At 46.3% G+C, this 18406-nt stretch overlaps 1 protein-coding gene across 3 annotated transcripts in view; it reads right to left on the bottom strand.

The window, feature by feature from the left end:
• DLGAP3 (DLG associated protein 3) overlaps positions 1-18406 on the bottom strand; it is a 214235-nt gene that overhangs the window by 44454 nt on the left and 151375 nt on the right. For 2 of the 3 annotated variants that reach the window (XM_029571883.1, XM_029571885.1), the window contains exon 3: positions 7776-8843. In XM_029571883.1, the coding sequence (XP_029427743.1) occupies positions 7776-8786 (1011 nt within the window). In that variant the 5' untranslated portion in view covers positions 8787-8843. Of the gene's footprint in view, positions 1-7775; positions 8844-14551; positions 14646-18406 lie in introns of all 3 variants that reach the window. The other variant, XM_029571884.1, reaches the window with a different exon arrangement.

The following is an 18406-nucleotide window of genomic DNA, read 5'->3' as shown; positions in this document are numbered from 1 at the left end:
CGAGCTTTTCATTGGGAAAAGCCTTGGGCTCATCTGGCCCAGCGTTCCCTTGTTCCAGGGGACTCTATGCACATCTTCAAAGGTAGGAAGAGCCTGGCTCCCTGGGTGTAGCACCATGGAGTGGTGCATCTGGAGGACGGCTTGACCAGTGGCAATTTTCTTAGTGAAATGGTAGCCGGGCAGAAGGGAAAAGGAAACAAGTTCAAAAGCCGGGCTGAATGTCCGTTCTGGGGTTGGAGCTGTTTATTATTATTATTCATCTGCCCGGCCGGATGAATTCTCCGGGGACTTTCAGCACAAGTAACTAGAGGAGCCTTTCCTTCGTGCATGCTGAAGTCCGGCTCCAGGGCTGGGCCATCCTCTGGGGCCACTGGTTTTCTGCAGGCCGGGAAAGGGCTGCTGCATCCTGCCTTCCTCGCTGAACCCCCTCCTCATCCTCGGAGAGCAGGCTGTTGCAAACGGTTCGGTGGAAGGGACTTGCCTCCCAGTGGCGGCAGGAGGGGAGGAAGCTTCTAATCTATCCCTCAATTAAACTATGGCACAGCAAGCAATGAGGGGCAGTCACGCAGTAGGGAAGGCTTTGTAGATTCAACCTGGGTCGGAAATAAGGCATTTCCTTTCCCTCCACTCAAATTGGTGGGTGCCCTTTACAGGAAAGAGAGCCATTCCTGGATTTTACCTGCTTTCAGAGTGATCCGGAAAGAAGGCCATGCAAAACTCCGGGAGATCTGGGGACAGGAGCAGGCAGATGGGCAGGACTCTCCCTGCACGGTATCCGGGCCCGGGAAGGCCAGAGAAAGGGCCGAAAACCTGCACCCCCCGCTCCCTCTCAGTCTAGACAACTCTGACACTAAAAACTGCTGACTGATCCAACACCTGGAAGAGGCCCAGAATGCCCCGATGAAGGTGAAGGTAAAATGTTGATTAGATCATTAGGAAACAGGTAATTTACATTTTTCCAATTTGTGGCAGCTGGTGTGAGACGAGCGAGCACTGGAGCTGACTGGGAGGTGGTGAAGGTGCCCAGCAGAGGGAGACTACTCCCAGTAACTAGAGGAGACTGCTGCAGGGAGAGAACGGAGACACCATATTCCCAGAGAGAAAGAACGTGCAAATGATTGCACTTACTTAGCTTGCTTTCTTAATCGCCTCTCCCGAACACTCAGGCCTTGCTCAGCTCCGCGCACTTTGTGGAGCGCTTAGCTCAGGTGCCCAGTCCTCCGTCTCTGTGGACGGGCAAGGAGCTCTGCAGGACACTGTGAGGTGCAGGGGAGGGAGAACTGCGCCACTGCAACCGGGGAAGGAGGCGAGGAGCTCCCCAGAGCCAGGCAATGAGGTTGGTCTGCACGGTGCTGGCACAGGTCCGCAGTGTTAGGCTAAGCTCGCTGCTCCATGCGTGGCGGGTGTCTGGCACTGGAGTTAAAGCAGTTGTTTTGGTTTACAGCTACCATAGCAGGAAAAGGTCTATAAACCCAAATGCCTTCCTCTTAATTAAATTGCTTAAATTTAGCTCTGCAGTCTGTGGTCTCATGGAAAGCAGTGCCAATCAGCAATTCTTCTGAACATCCGAATTTCAGACTCAGAAACTGAGGCAGGAGGGAAGGCCTTTAACTCATCCTCTGTCTGTCTCCTCATTAAGCAACAGCCAGGTGAAATGGTTCATTTATTTGGGGTGTCTGGAAGCAGACACCAGGGAACAGTCTATTTCTGGCTCAAAAGTTCCCTGGGAGGGGGATTTGGAATTTTAGGAATGTGGAGCATGTAACACTGCAGTGAAACATTAATTCTTCATGCAGTGCACAGAGCGGTTTCATTAAATAATCTCATCAAGATCCAATTACATAGAAATTCTCTTTAAATACATTATCTGCAGAGGTGTACTTTTAAGAATTGACTATTTAATCACACTTTTGTGTCATTCTCTTTCCGCTCAGAATTCCTCCCCGTCATTTACCTAAAACAGAAGCAGATCCGGAAGACCCTCCGGTCAGCCACATCCAGTTTGTCTGAGACCAAGTGCTGCAGAGATGCTTATTTAGATTGGACCTTTCCCCCTCATGGCTTACTGCAGATTATTGATTATTTAATTAAAACTGAACCAGGGTCAGCTTGCAAACAAAAGGACATCAACAGATTACTGCATCAGTGGCATAACATTTGCTTTCATATCATTTCTCCACTTCTCTGGCCGTTGTTAGGGTCAACCAGATGGACAGGCATTATGGAAAACAAGATAAGAAGAGAGGTAATTAAATAATATAATAATAAGTTTCATTTTAGCCTGCCTTTTCAAAGGATGCACGATATGTTTTTGATGTTTTTTGCCTATGCGTGAAATTATGTGTCCCTGCAGAGGCTGCTGAGTTGGAGAACATATTTATTACCCAAGCTTGCAAATTTTGTCTATTTCTCAACATTTGTATGTGGTTTTATTTCAGTAGGGAACAGTCCCCAGAACAGTGAAAATGAGGCATAGGTAGGTGCTCTAAACAGATATTCAAATCAACACTTGGTTGATGGCTGCCAACAGAAAATATTAGAGACTGGCAGAAAGCACTGAAACGTTTAAACTCCAAAGTGAGAAATTGCAAAACAACAGTGGAACTATAGAACATGACAGCAGAAATAGAGCATCTGAGCCATCCACTTGGTCCCTTTTTTGCCCTGTGTTTATCCCGGGCTTTCTTGATTTCAGACCCTGTTTTTTGCCTCCAGCACCTCCCCCCTGGGAGGCCGTTCTATGCATCCGCCACCCTTCTCTGTAAAGAAATGTTTCCTGTGATTACTTTCACCCTTCCAGAGCCTCCTGTGCATTTATTCCTTGGAGGTATTTATGGTGATTGTTTTATACTGTTGTGCTATAATTGTTGTTTGTTTTATGTTTGAACAATGTAAGCAGCTGTTATATTCTTCCAATCTGCTGAAAAAGGCAGAGTGAAAGAATGTAACAAAATTAATTACTCCGAGGTCTCTCTCCCATCTCCCCATTCCCTCCTTTCCACCAGGGTTACAAGTTGAGATCTTTCAGTCGGTCCCCACTAGGGATGTGCACTGAACATTTTTTACATTCCATTTCATTCTGGTTTTTTTTTCTTTTCTTTGAATATTTAGAACAAAATGTTGGGGTCTGCCCTGGTCCCTTTCCCACTGCCGCTCCAAACCCCGGGCTAAGAAGGATTGAGCCCACCGGGTGTCCATTTGTAACAGGTGCCAGTGAGACCTGAGGCCAGCACCATTTTATTCTACTGTGGTATTTCACTGGCTCTTTAAATAGAAAGAGCTTTTCTTATATAAGGCTAGCTCCATTTACTGGCTGATCCAGTCCTGCTTTTACTCCATTGCATGCAAAACTTGTATTTCTGATTCCCAAATCCATGGTGAAACCAGGACTGGATCAGCCTAATCTGACAGAAAGCCCATCGTAGTGCTGGAATACTTTCCCATCATTTGCATTCTTCACAGTGTAAGAGAAGCATCTTTTTTATTGCTGTTTAATTTCTGTGACAGCTCAAGTTAATGAAGAATGCCACCCACGCAAATGCAAAGCTGCAATTAAAGACTTCCCTGACTGCAGCGCCTTTGAAGTGAAAGGCATCAGACAGGCACAGCGTAGATGGCTTCTTTCTTTCGGGGGGGGGGGGGGTCTGGAGGGCTGGAGGAGGGTGGAAAGAGCTATTAGATGCTGGCTGGGGCACAGCAGGCTTCTCTCTCACACATGCAAGGTGCATGCTCCTTTACTCCTGGGGCTGCCGCCATATTAAAGGCAGGATGGACTGTACCTTGGCAGTTCTCAGAACATGGGCTGGGATCCTGAAAATGACCAGGCAAGATTTGCAAGCCACATACAGAAAGAAGCACCAGTAGAACATATGTGAGTCAAACTCAAGACGGTCAAGCTCTTTAAATTGCAAGCTAAAGGAAATGAGTGTTTATTTAGCACCACACCTACAACAACCTGCCCAGAGCAGGGTCCAACATCATCAAAAGCACCAAATAATAAACATACACAAAACTAAACGAAACAATTGGAACCGCTTTCTACCAATCTCTTCAGCCCCAGCATCCCACAATTAGCCATAATTCCTGTTCAGTGCTCATTAACTACCAGCCAACTTCACAGTACAAAACTTTAATTAAAAAGAAGTTGACCCTAAGGTAGCCCGTCAATTTAATAAAGTAACTGAGAAAGCAAACAATTTGCTTGGTAGCATCTGTCTCTATGTACTGTGTTTCTAGGTAGGAAACAGTAAGTAAGACTGGTTCTCAAAGGCATTGCCTTGAATACTGCACCTTCCTAGGGACTGACAGGCTGATACAGTACAGTGCGCTTGGCTGGAAGGGGTAATAGCGCCTTGAAAACGCATGGCCAACCTCGCGAAAACTAATAGTGCTCATCACATGCAAATGCACGTTGATGAGCCTATTAGTCGCCCGGAATACTGAAAGTAAAATGTGCGGCCAAGCCGCACATTTTACTTTCAGAAATTTACGCCTGCCCAAAGGAAGGTGTTAACCATAGAAAGCACCGGGAAAGTGTACAGAAAAGCAGAAAAAACTGCTTTTCTGTACACCCTCCTGCTTAATATCATAGCGATATTAAATCTGAGCCCCAAAAATAAAAAAATCAAAAAAAAAAATTCTGCCCGCTGGTCGGCGGGTTCCAAAAGGGACACTCAGTTTTGCCGGCGTCCATTTTCTGAACCCATGGCTGTCAGTGGGTTTGAGAACCGACACCGGTAAAATTAAGTGTCTGTTGTCGGACCCACTGACAGCTGCCACTTCCGCACTATTGTCCCTAGGGCCTCCTTATTAGCACAGGCTCTAATTTAAATACAAAACCGCTCGCCCAGGAGAGGTGCTTGGGCGCGCGTCGGAAGAGCTGGCGCTCAACATGGAGCGCCGGCTCTCCCGCACCTTTTAATGAATTGGCCTGATAGAGAGGATGGAGAAAGACTGCTAGAATGATGCAAGTCTGGGGCACAAACTTACAACAAAAGCCTTAAGCTGTTCAAAATGTTCTTGCTGGAAGATAAACGATAGAAAAGTTCAAATATCTGACAAAGCTTCCATAGAAGAATTAGTTTAAGGGCAAGGGTTCAGATATGAAGTTGCAAGGAGAAAAGCTTAGAGGAAATATCAGAAAACAGTTTTTTTTTATATACGAACAGTGGTTGAGGCCTGGAAAACCCTTCTGGCAGAAGAGACGGCAACCCAAGCAAGAAGGAATTTAGAAACACTTGGGACTGGCACATAAGATGGAGGTAAAGAGCAGGTGAGGGGTACCTGGCAGAAGGACAGAAGTGGAGGGTGGTGGGAGACCAGGGTTGAGAGGATGGGTGGGGAGGGACTTGGTTTGGGCAGTGGGAATTTATGTGCTTATCTGTCCAAGGTGGAAGAGTAGCAGAGTTTCAATCTGGCCAAACTGGATTGGGCAATTGCTCTTTCTCTGCCATCATTACTATGTTTCTATATCGATCTGGTTTTACCGCTTTGCCGTTGTTCTGTCCCTGTGCAGGTGCCAGCCCCCCAATGATGGCATTAAGCCCCAACATTTAGCTGAGGACTCCCCCAGAGTGGGGTTGACCCCTTGGGAGCTCCTTCAGTCATGGCCAGGATCCCTGGGATTTTGTTGTTAAGCTACTGATTGTTACGTTTTTATGTTGTGGGAGTGTATTTATTGGCTTTATTTGTTGGGTGTTGTAAATTGTATAGGATGTCCTTCAATTGCGAGAGTATTTTATGTGGTTTTGGGATGGAGACTTTGATGTGTAGCATTTAGAGTGTAAGGGAAGTAGCTGTTTTCCCAGTGAAGGTGGGGATAGAAACTGAGTGCCTCAAGGGATTTATGTGTTTATATATATATATATATATATATATATATATATATATATTGTACTTTTGTTGTTTTTAATTTTGTAAACCACGTGGGGGTTTTTTGTTAAGAAAGAGGTGTATGTGTGTGTGTGTGTATATATATATATATATATATATATACACACACACACACACACACACACACAGACACACAAACACAATAAAAGAGAGTAATAGAAAACTGGCAGACAAAAAATGTCTGAAAGCTGTGAACATGGCTGGATTAGACTCTTTCTAGGTGGTGTGGGGTGTGGATACTTCTGCTCTCATGCTGGGCGTTGGTACCATGAACCCTCATTCTCAGCTGTCTGGGTGTTTTACCCTTTTCCCTCATGTGGGCCCGACATCACAGTGAAGGCCAGGAGTCTCACAGCCTCACACGTTCATGGGATCCTCTGCATGGGAGCACACAGCGTTATTGCTGCACCACCGGGAGGCTCTGGTTGCATTTTATGCTGGCTCTGCAATGTTCTCCAAGTTCTTTAAGTGGAACCAACGTAAATAAAAAAACAAAAGAAACATTATATAATAATTTAATATTAATCCAAAGGCCCAGAAATCAGTCCTCTGCAAATACTACACCAGTTTAAGAGACTCTGAGGGACATCCCAAGGTCACTGATGGGGTGCATGACCCTGAAATCATGTGGGAAGAGCTGACATCTGGTGTTAGAGGCTACATCAGGCTTATGTTGTCAGGTTTTAATGATCCAAAAAAGACGTTTGGGTGAAGCTGGTGCAGAGCCTCCAGTGAACAGGATACTGGGAAATCTCTCATATCACTTCATCCACTAAGCCCATTTTACATAACATATTTTTTATAGTGATTACACATCCTAAAATACAATTAAGCTCTAGATTTTTTTGCAATGGCATTTAACTAAAGAACTATCATTTGCATCCCTACCTACCTCTTTCTGTAAGCCAATGGAAAGCCAGCACACCTATTTTAATTTTGAGAATGGACCTTATTCCTCGCTATCAATAGTTCCCCATGGATGACGACAGAGTGTTTACAAAAAACAAACTATGATATCGTTGGTTAAGCAACAACCTGTTCCACCACTATTTATAGCTAAAGCTTAGCGATGAAGTTTTGTTGAATATATTCATAATGTAAATTTGATTTTGCAAGCAGAGAGAGCAGGGGCCTGTGTAGACAAAACGTATGCAGGAAGCTTTACTCCTGCATAAGCCATAAAAATGAAGTACAACAAAGTTGGAAAAGGCTTAAATAATGTTTTATTTTAGAACAGTTGTATGTCTGTCTGAAATATGCCTATCCCTTCACTTTCCCCATAATGATCATTTCCTGCCTATGGAAGACTGAGGCCTCTAGCACCTGCTCCCTTCTCCTCTTATATCTCCCTCTTTACCCCTCCTCATAGTTCTGTTCTTATTTTATCCCTAAAATCCTCCTCCGACTTCAGCCCCAGGTCCAACTCTTTCTCTGTTATAGCAGGATATGGCATCTGGCTGCTGTGATTGCTGTGGAAACAGAGTCTGAGAACCCATGGACAAAATCCATCCCTCTTACATGCTCTTTGCACATGAGAAGGCAAGAGATCTGCCAAAAAGTCCCAGGTCAGATCTAAGAGCAGCAGAAAGTTCAAGCCAGAGACAAAATGGGATCCAATGCAAGACCCTGTTTGCAAGTTCTTAGTGTCATGAAACTCCAGCTTTTAATGCTTTCGGACACCCCACGTCTGTTATAAGTGAAAAGGTGGAGCTCCTTCCCAATGAAACTGGATTCAGATCCAGTCTTAACTGCATTCCAGAAGGATGGAAGACCATCATCTGCTTTGCAGTTTCACGGGTTTTGAAACCAGTTTGTGAGAGCTCTACCACCCCTGCAGACTTTCCAAGACAGGAAGCAGTCAGGGCAGTCATTTCTTGCCTTACCTGAAGGTAGTGATAAGCTCGCTCTTTGGCCTTCGCCTCCTGGAGCATCAGCACCTTGTCCTGGTTTCCTGAGCCTGGATAAGCTTCCCTGGCCTGGCTTACAGTCATGGTGTGCCATGCGCTTCTCTTAAGAGTCTGCCCGTCCAGTGACAGTGACATTCCCGCACAGGCCAAGCACTTCCCCTCCCCGCCGCCCTTCAAACTCTTCAAGGTTAAGTCTCTGAAGGCACTTTCAGGGGTGTCCACACAGTACTGGGTGCTCTGGTCCATTGCGTGTCTGCCCGAGATCATGAAGCTGCTGTCACTATCCAGATTGTCGTCAGAGCTCCACCATCCTGTTATCTTGGCCCTGTGCTTGGAAACCACTTTCCGGTCTTTGCTTTTGCTCCTCTTGCTGTGCTTGGACGGGTGGTGATGGTGATGGTATCCATCACTGCCTCGGGCCTCCAGTCTGGTGCCATTGTATTCCCTTTTCGTGGGGGCCTCCAAGGAATGAGACTTGGCAAAGAGTTTTTGGACAGAATGGACCAGGTGCCGAATTCTGCTGGGGCTCTCGCTCCGCTGCTCGGAGGCAGTGGTCCTCTGGTACTGCAAGGTATGGAACCCATCATGGTGAAGAGGGAGTTGCTTTTCAAACTGGTCCAGTAGGTTGGGGGGCAGGCGGTTGATTTTGCTGGACGTATGGGCTGCTGCTGCCATACATTCATCACATGAGTCGTACTGCTGCTGGTTGTGGTGCATTCTGGGGAAAGTGCTGCTGCTGGCGGACAGTGGCTCGGGCATGCTCATTGGCCCACCTGGGCACTCAGGGGGGATTCCACTATTCCTAGAAGAATAATAATGATGGTCCATAGAACAAGACTTGGTGGGGCTGAAGCGATAGGTTGGCCGAGGATCCTGGCTATGGTGATGCACGTTGTCCAAAGGTCTGTTACAGTCTTCAGGGATGCAGCGACAAGGATGCCCTGTGGAATGCTGTGATTGGCTGCGTTCGCCATGATATCCTTTCATGGTGTCAGTACTGGAAGCCCGACATCTTTCTTGCTCCACAATCCATCCCCAGATTACCTACAGGAAGGCAAGACACAGAGCCAAGAACGATTAGAACAAGCACGTTCCATTTTTAAACTACAGCCAGCATCGTATCTTTTCCATGTGTGAATGTACAGCAGAAAATTAAAACAGTCCACGAAGGGCACAAACTGGGGGAAGCGAATTCTTTACTAGCACATGGTAGGAATAGCCACATGAGAATCACATGCAGTAATGGCTGCAAGCCTCACACATTTGCCCACAATGGCCAGCAGCTGCTTATCGAGGAGGTGCATTAAGTGATTAACTGCACTCAGAGTTAAACATTTACTCTGAACGTGGCCTAATAGTGTGGCAATAAAGCACCTGCAGCACTCGGATGAAGGACTGGCCACACACTATATACAACTGTGGCCAAAACAATCAGGTGAAAAGCTTCCAAAAATAACTATATATGGACACAAGATGGGCAGAAATGCAAAATAACCTTGGAAAGGAGAGATATAAAGCACTGTGCTATATGCCAAATAATCCAACAATAGCTAACGGGTCTGCATGTATCTTATTCCTGTGATAAAGGTATCCTACCAGCAGCTAAAGAGTGTATCCTGATGTAACAACCAAACAGTCTCCTAACACATAGAAAGAGGCAGAGTATGATGGGATTTACCCATCTAGACAAGCAAGGAATGGCCCAGTTGTGCATTTCATGGGCAGTTTTTATTGTACAGTAAATGGCGCTCCCATATTATTTATTTATTTATTTTTTAGATTCCACTTTTTTTTTTAAGCACTTCAAAGTGGACTACATTCAGGTACTATAGGTATTTCCCATATCACCTGAGTGTGCCTGTGAGAGAAGGGAGAATGAAAATGTCAAGAGAGGATTTGTTTCTGTGGTCTTTACTCATGCGAGTTTGCTCTCATCATGCAACTTGTCAAAGGTCCTGATGGTATTCCCTCCTCCGCTCCTGCGTACACACTGGGAGGATGCCAGGGTCACTGGAAGAGCCCAACACAGTCCATCTCTCCAAGAACACTGAATTCCACTCAGCCCACTTTACTTTGATGGATCACAGTCAGAACACCGTTAACTCTCAATGAATCCCTATCACTACTATTTGTGATCCTCTCACCAAAAACTTACATAAAGTAATGAAATATTATACAATAAGTTTCTATCTCCAGCAAAACATGAAAAAATAGAAGTCAACATTCAGCATCATTTAAACAAATAACTTGCAAATTATCCTGCTACATGCCAACTTTTGAATATTTCTCCCATTTATCCAGCTAAGTTTTAGATGGATAACTTATCTAAAACTTAGCCATATCATGCAGGGCATTCCAAAGTGGAATTAAGTTAGCTAGTTTACTCAGATACCTAGAATTATCCAGATAACTTATCTGGCTAACTGGCTTTGCCATACAATAGTCCTAAATATGGCTGGATATACTTATCTGGCTCTCTGTAAGATAGCCGGCTGTATTCATTTATCCAGCTAACATTGCATTCCAGCCAGTGACTGAATATTAGCCATCTTAGCTTTTGCCTATGAGTTGAAATGTGCCAGCTTTTTAAAAGTTTACTTCATGTGATGAGAAACTGAAATAAGTGTTAATTTTCACTGATATTTACTTTATTTAAAATCATTTTTATTCCACCTTGACCAAGATAATAAGCAGTTTACAATAAATGCATACATTATAGATGTACTGATATAGTAAAAATAAAAAAAAGCAATGAACACGAAACGCACAGCAATACCATATACCAAGGGTCAGCTTAAGCAAGAGACAAACTAGGCCCAGCCTTGGGGATGGGCAGAGAACAGCAGCAGTGACAGCCACAGAAACTCAAAGAGGCATCAGGAGTTTTGCTTAACTTTATCTTCACATCTTGCATGTGCACAAATAAAAAGCCACACCAGTGCCTCTGTTTGTATGACTGAAGCTGGGATATATCCTTAGCTAAGTGGATTAGAATAACTGGGCAGACTGGAAGGATAGATCGGTCCTTTTCTACCATCATCTACTTAAGCTGCAATCAGTATCATGTTCTCCTTTTAATGTAAAATAAATGTGTATTTGTATTCCTGATAATGCAGAATAGTTAGCTGGAGTGTGTGTGAGGGAAGGAGAATGGCAGGCTGAAGGCCGGCCTACGGTGCTAATTCCCAGAAGTCCCTGCTGCGTGTGCCAGCCAGATCTGTTAACAAGCTGTGTTCAGACTGGCGTATCACTGTAAGATATTTCAGGAAAAGACAAGGGCTTTGAAACCCTTGATAGAATATCTGTCAGGTTTACAACTTTCTATTTCAAGGTTACCATAAAAAACACCGGCAGTAATCTGACAAGCTCATTTTTTCCCTGCTGTACAGAATATATATATATATATATTTTTAACTCTTCTATCATGTGGAACAGAATCTCATAAAACACGAATCACAACGAAAAGCCATAACAATGAGCAGCAGCTCTGAGAATAAACAGTTGCAGAGTTTCTGACTGAGTGAACAGGATTTTTGCTCCAACTTTCATTTACCTTCCATTGGATGAGTTAAAGCTGGGAGACAAAACAAATGGACTAGAGGCAATATAATGCAGGCAGGGTGTGTACCCATCGCAGCTCATGTACTCACTCCTGCCCTGCAGCACCCCCTGCTATTCCAGTACTGAGACCCCCACACAACTCTGCCAATGCACCTCACTCCTGCCCTGCAGCACCCCCTGCTATTCCAGTACTGAGACCCCCACACAACTCTGCCAATGCACCTCACTCCTGCCCTGCAGCACCTCCTGCTATTCCAGTACTGAGACCCCCACACAACTCTGCCAATGCACCTCACTCCTGCCCTGCAGCACCTCCTGCTATTCCAGTACTGAGACCCCCACACACAGCTCTGCCAATGCACCTCACTCCTGCCCTGCAGCACCTCCTGCTATTCCAGTACTGAGACCCCCACACAACTCTGCCAATGCGCCTCACTCCTGCCCTGCCACAGATCCTGCTATTCCAGTACTGAGACCCCCACACAACTCTGCCAATGCACCTCACTCCTGCCCTGCCACAGATCCTGCTATTCCAGTACTGAGACCCCCACACAACTCTGCCAATGCACCTCACTCCTGCCCTGCAGCACCCCCTGCTATTCCAGTACTGAGACCCCCACACAACTCTGCCAATGCACCTCACTCCTGCCCTGCAGCACCCCCTGCTATTCCAGTACTGAGACCCCACACATAGCTCTGCCAGTGCACCTCACTCCTGCCCTGCAGCACCCCCTGCTATTCCAGTACTGAGACCCTCACACATAGCTCTGCCAATGCACCTCACTCCTGCCCTGCAGCACCCCCTGCTATTCCAGTACTGAGACCCTCACACAGCTCTGCCAATGCATCTTACTCCTGCTTTCTAGCACCCCTGCTATTCCAGTATGGAGACCCCACACACAGCTCTGCCAATGCACCTCACTCCTGCCCTGCAGCACCTCCTGCTATTCCAGTACTGAGACCCCACACACAGCTCTGCCAATGCACCTCACTCCTGCCCTGCAGCACCCCCTGCTATTCCAGTACTGAGACCCTCACACAGCTCTGCCAATGCACCTCACTCCTGCCCTGCAGCACCCCCTGCTATTCCAGTACTGAGACCCTCACACAGCTCTGCCAATGCATCTCACTCCTGCCCTGCAGCACCCCCTGCTATTCCAGTACTGAGACCCTCACACAGCTCTGCCAATGCACCTCACTCCTGCCCTGCAGCACCCCCTGCTATTCCAGTACTGAGACCCTCACACACAGCTCTGCCAATGCACCTCACTCCTGCCCTGCAGCACCCCCTGCTATTCCAGTACTGAGACCCTCACACAGCTCTGCCAATGCACCTCACTCCTGCCCTGCAGCACCCCCTGCTATTCCAGTACTGAGACCCTCACACAGCTCTGCCAATGCATCTCACTCCTGCCCTGCAGCACCCCCTGCTATTCCAGTACTGAGACCCTCACACAGCTCTGCCAATGCACCTCACTCCTGCCCTGCAGCACCCCCTGCTATTCCAGTACTGAGACCCTCACACACAGCTCTGCCAATGCACCTCACTCCTGCCCTGCAGCACCCCCTGCTATTCCAGTACTGAGACCCCCACACAACTCTGCCAATGCGCCTCACTCCTGCCCTGCCACAGATCCTGCTATTCCAGTACTGAGACCCCCACACAGCTCTGCCAATGCACCTCACTCCTGCCCTGCAGCACCCCCTGCTATTCCAATACAGAGACCCTCACACAGCTCTGCCAGTGCACCTCACTCCTGCCCTGCAGCACCCCCTGCTATTCCAGTACTGAGATCCTCACACAGCTCTGCCAATGCACCTCACTCCTGCCCTGCAGCACCCCCTGCTATTCCAGTACTGAGATCCTCACACAGCTCTGCCAATGCATCTCACTCCTGCCCTGCAGCACCCCCTGCTATTCCAGTACTGAGACCCCACACACAGCTCTGCCAATGCACCTCACTCCTGCCCTGCAGCACCCCCTGCTATTCCAGTACTGAGACCCTCACACAGCTCTGCCAATGCATCTTACTCCTGCTTTCTAGCACCCCTGCTATTCCAGTATGGAGACCCCACACACAGCTCTGCCAATGCACCTCACTCCTGCCCTGCAGCACCCCCTGCTATTCCAATACTGAGACCCTCACACACAGCTCTACCAATGCACCTCACTCCTGCCCTGCAGCACCCCCTGCTATTCCAGTACTGAGACCCCCACACAACTCTGCCAATGCGCCTCACTCCTGCCCTGCCACAGATCCTGCTATTCCAATACAGAGATCACATGTATTGCTCTGAAGATGCCAGGGAAAGGGATCCCAGAAACTCAGAAATCTGCATTTTTAATCATTTGTTAATTTAGTAAATGCATCACATCTGCCCACATATTTCCTTGGGTGTAGAGAGAGAGAGTGAAGCAGACACGAACTAAACAGAACCTGAGTAAACCATTAACTAGCTACCTTACCACTGCCCTCTACCAGTGCCAGGTAACTGGAAGCTTAGTCATAGTTTACACTTTCTGTATGACCTGGCACTGCTGCATTATTTGAGTTCTGGGTGTTTGTGCTGGTTTGCTACAGCAGATTTGCTCCAGAGATGCTGAGTGTGGTTTTTGCGGTGTTTTGTGTCACTTAGTGCCTGGGACTGATGGGAGTTTGTGACACTCACTGAAGTAATATCAAAATCTGAATATTCCTTTTTGTACGGTGAGTAGTACGGGCAAGCATCTCTGTGGTCAGACTTTGCAGTAGGAGAGCGCTCCTACAGTGGGGCATCTCTTCAGACACAGGCAGCACTCGCCAAAGCGCATTGACTAATTGTACTGCACAGGGAAACCTGCTCCTTGAGTCACTCTGCTAATCTCTCCCTTGTTACAGCCTGTCACAAACACTGCCATTGTTCCCACTATAAATGAGGAAACTACTTATTCTCCAGCTTTGCTTGGCTAATTAGCAATCTTGTTAGCATATTTCATTAATGCGGCTCAGCTAGGATGCCTGCAAATTCATGCACTGATGGATGAGGCTTGAGAAGCCCTACTCTTAAAGGGAAGTGACAGCATTTTGAGAGTAAGATCCTACAACATCCCCCAGATTTCGTCAACATTAGATGAACCGTTGCAGGTGGGTGCTTTTCTTTTAAAAGGGAGCTCAGAGCGCAGGAGTAAAGATCCTTACACAAAGGTTTACCTGTGATTCTCTGACAGTTCATTGGAGGGGAAGATCAACTGAGGACAGCTTGGCACATGCTAGTACAGGGTTTCCCAAAGGGTCTTCGGGATATCTATGATGAATAGACAGAAGGTAAATGTGCATATATGGGAGACTCGATGTATGCAAATTTATTCATTGCAGATATCCTGTGGAGTTCTCAGAACAGATTTGAGGAGCCCTGTGCTAGCATCAGTTTTCCATTAAGCATCCAAAGTCAGCTCAGCTTAAAAGTTCCTCTACAGGTCTACAGCCCTAACATGCAGTCACTTATACTCACTCATCTCCCCACCCCCACCTCTCCCAAAATAAGCATTCAATAAAATAACCATCTTCTCCATAACTCTAACAGGGAATTGCTACACAGGAGCCTCTGGTCCTTGCTGGCAGTCACATAGTCCTATCAAAAAACAAGTGCCCGAAGAATAACCAAAAGAACAGCACTAAAATTATGGATAAAGTACATTTTGGGTAGAAAAAGAACTAATATGATTTGCTTTCCCTCTCTCAATGTACTGCCAACAAAATTCTGAAACCCCACTTCCCAGAATTGGAATAAACCATCACATTGTAAATCATCATCCTTGTTTCCTTGTTTTACTGAAGGGAATCCAATGCAGGAAAGATGGTTATGTGGGAACTAGCACAGAGATCTTGTTTGTAATAGAGGTTCATTCTTAAAGGTATTAAACAGGGATAAGAATACAAGAACTGTGAATCTGCATCAGCCCAGCAACCTGTCTGGGACGGCGGGGAGCAGTAGATGCCTACAGGACAGTTTCTAGCTGCTATGGTTTAGAGATGTACTTTCTATGGGTTTTGTTTCACAAGGCAAGAAGAGGTTTATCTGAAGCTGTCAGTAAAGAAAGAAATGATACAAACACTCAGAGCATCTCTCATTCTTCCCATGGTAGAAAAGCCTTTGGTGTGTGTCAGAGGCCATGTCTCCTACAATGGAAGGTATCTATTAGAGATGTGAATCGTGTCCTCGATCGTCTTAACGATTGATTTCGGCTGGGAGGGGGAGGGAATCGTATTGTTGCCGTTTGGGTTTTAAAAATATCGTGAAAAATCGTTAAAATCGTGAGCCAACCCCCTAAAACCCACCCCCGACCCTTTAAATTAAATCCCCCACCCTCCCGAACCCCCCCCCCCCCCCAATGCTTTAAATTACCTGGGGATCCAGCGGTGGTCCAGAACGGCGGCGGTCCGGAACAGCCCCCTCAATTGAATCCTTTTGTCTTCAGCCGGTGCCATTTTGCAAAATGGCCGCCGCAAAATGGCGGCGGCCATAGACAAAAACGATTCGACGCAGGAGGTCGTTCCGGACCCCCGCTGGACTTTTGGCAAGTCTGGTGGGGGTCAGGAGGCCCCCCCAAGCTGGCCAAAAGTTTCTGGGAGTCCAGCGGGGTTCAGGAAGCGATTTCTTGCCGCGAATCGTTTTCCGTACGGAAAATGGCGCCGGCAGGAGATCGACTGCAGGAGGTCGTTCAGCGGCGGTCCGGAACCCCCGCTGAACGACCTCCTGCAGTCGATCTCCTGCCGGCGCCATTTTCCTTTCGGAAAACGATTCGCGGCAAGAAATCGCTTCCTGAACCCCGCTGGACTCCCAGAAACTTTTGGCCAGCTTGGGGGGGCCTCCTGACCCCCACAAGACTTGCCAAAAGTCCAGCGGGGGTCCGGAACGACCTCCTGCGTCGAATCGTTTTTGTCTATGGCCGCCACCATTTTGCGGCGGCCATTTTGCAAAATGGCGCCGGCTGAAGACAAAAGGATTCAATTGAGGGGGCCGTTCCGGACCGCCGCCGTTCTGGACCACCGCTGGATCCCCAGGTAATTTAAAGCATTTGGGGGGGGTTCGGGAGGGTGGGGGATTTAGTGTGCCGGTTTTCCTGCCCTCCCCCTTCCCCCGATTTACGATTTTTTAACGATAAATCGGGGGAATTGGTATTGTATCGTGGCCCTAACGATTTTTGACGATTTAAAATATATCGGACGATATTTTAAATCGTCAAAAAACGATTCACATCCCTAGTATCTATGGGCTCACACGGATGCATTAGATCTGAATTCACATGATACCCAAGGTAAGGCTGGGAAAATGAGGTCTGTCCTGATCAAAGAGGAAACCTTTGTAGACTGCAGTGAGAACATTATATGCTCACCAATGGAATGGCCCCCAAAAAAACATTTCATGGCTTTCAAGCCATGGAGCATGCAAATATAACTTTATCCATCATTTGTCTGTCTGCTGTGGAGACTGTGTGTGCCAAAGACAGTGAGAAATTAAAAAGAGAAGCAGATTTCAGGTAACATTAAAAAAAAATGCGGGGAGTAGCTTGCTTGTTATGGCAGTTACTACCCCAAACCAAACAAGCCTGATGCTTCACTTTCAATGCATATCCAGTGTTGCTCTCTGCTTCAATGGCAGGGGGAATGAAGAAAAGATAATTTTTATATTCCGACAACAACCAACAAGGACTGAATTGCACAGGCTGGGTAAACAAATAAGCATGGGACTAACTTGCTTATTGCGGCGGTTACTACCCCGAATCAATTAAGCATGATACTTCAATTTCAATACATATTCAGAGAATATCCCTGCTTCAATGGCAAGGGAAAATAAAGAAAAGTGGATTTATATTCGGATAACAACGAAGGACTGAATGGCATAGGCTGGGTAAACAAATAAGCATGGGAGTAGCTTGCTTATTGCGGCAGTTACTACCCCAAATCAATTAAGCCTGATACTTCACTTTCAATACATATCCAGAGAAGCTCTCTGCTTCAATGGCAGGGGGAAATGAAGAAAAGTGGATTTATATTCAGATAACAACTAACAAGGAATGAATTACATAGTCTGGGTAAACAAATAAGCATGGGTGCAGCTTGCTTGTTACGGCTTTTACTACCCCGAATCAATTAAGCCTGATACTTCACTTTCAATACATATCCAGATAAGCTCTCTGCTTCAACAGCAGGGGGAAATGAAGAAAAGTGGATTTATATTCAGATAACAACCAACAAGGAATGAATTACATAATCTAGGTAAACAAATAAGCGTGGGAGTAGCTTGCATGTTGTGGCAATTACTACCCCGCATCAATTAAGCCTGATATTTCACTTTCAATACATATCCAGAGAAGCTCTCTGCTTCAATGGAAGGGGGAAATGAAGAAAAGTGGATTTATATTCAGATAACAACCAACAAGGAATGAATTACATAGTCTGGGTAAACAAATAAGCATGGGTGTAGCTTACTTGTTATGGTGGTTACTACCCCGAATCAATTAAGCCTGATACTTCACTTTCAATACATATCCATAGAAGCTCTCTGCTTTAACAGCAGGGGGAAATGAAGAAAAGTGGATTTATATTCAGATAACAACCAATAAGGACTAAATTGCACAGGCTGGGTAAACAAATATGCGGGGAATAACTTGCTTATTGCGGCGGTTACTACCCCTAACCAATTAAGCTAGAATCTTCACTTAGAAGCAGTTCCAGCACTGCTCTCTACATTAAAGGCGGGGATGGAAGGGAAATAGAACTAAAAGGTTACATTATCAGCGGGGGTGGAAGGGAAATAGAACCAAAAGGTTACTAAAGGCCAAGAGTAACAGATAAGTATGAGAGAGAGAGAGAAAAGTGTGGAAGCTTGCTGGGCAGACTGGATGGGCCATTTGGTCTTCTTCTGCCATCATTTCTGTTTCTACATCTAAGAGTTCTGTGTATAAGCCAGTTGGGTTTAAACCAAATTCCTGGCTGATTCAGCTGCTCTGTTCTTGGGGTTATAAGGGCTAAAAGCTGTGCAAAGAGCAGTCAAGATCCCAA

The sequence above is a fragment of the Rhinatrema bivittatum genome, chromosome 11 (genome assembly GCF_901001135.1).
Source record: "Rhinatrema bivittatum chromosome 11, aRhiBiv1.1, whole genome shotgun sequence".
Lineage (NCBI taxonomy): Eukaryota > Metazoa > Chordata > Amphibia > Gymnophiona > Rhinatrematidae > Rhinatrema > Rhinatrema bivittatum.
This window is presented reverse-complemented; position numbering and strand designations above follow the sequence as displayed.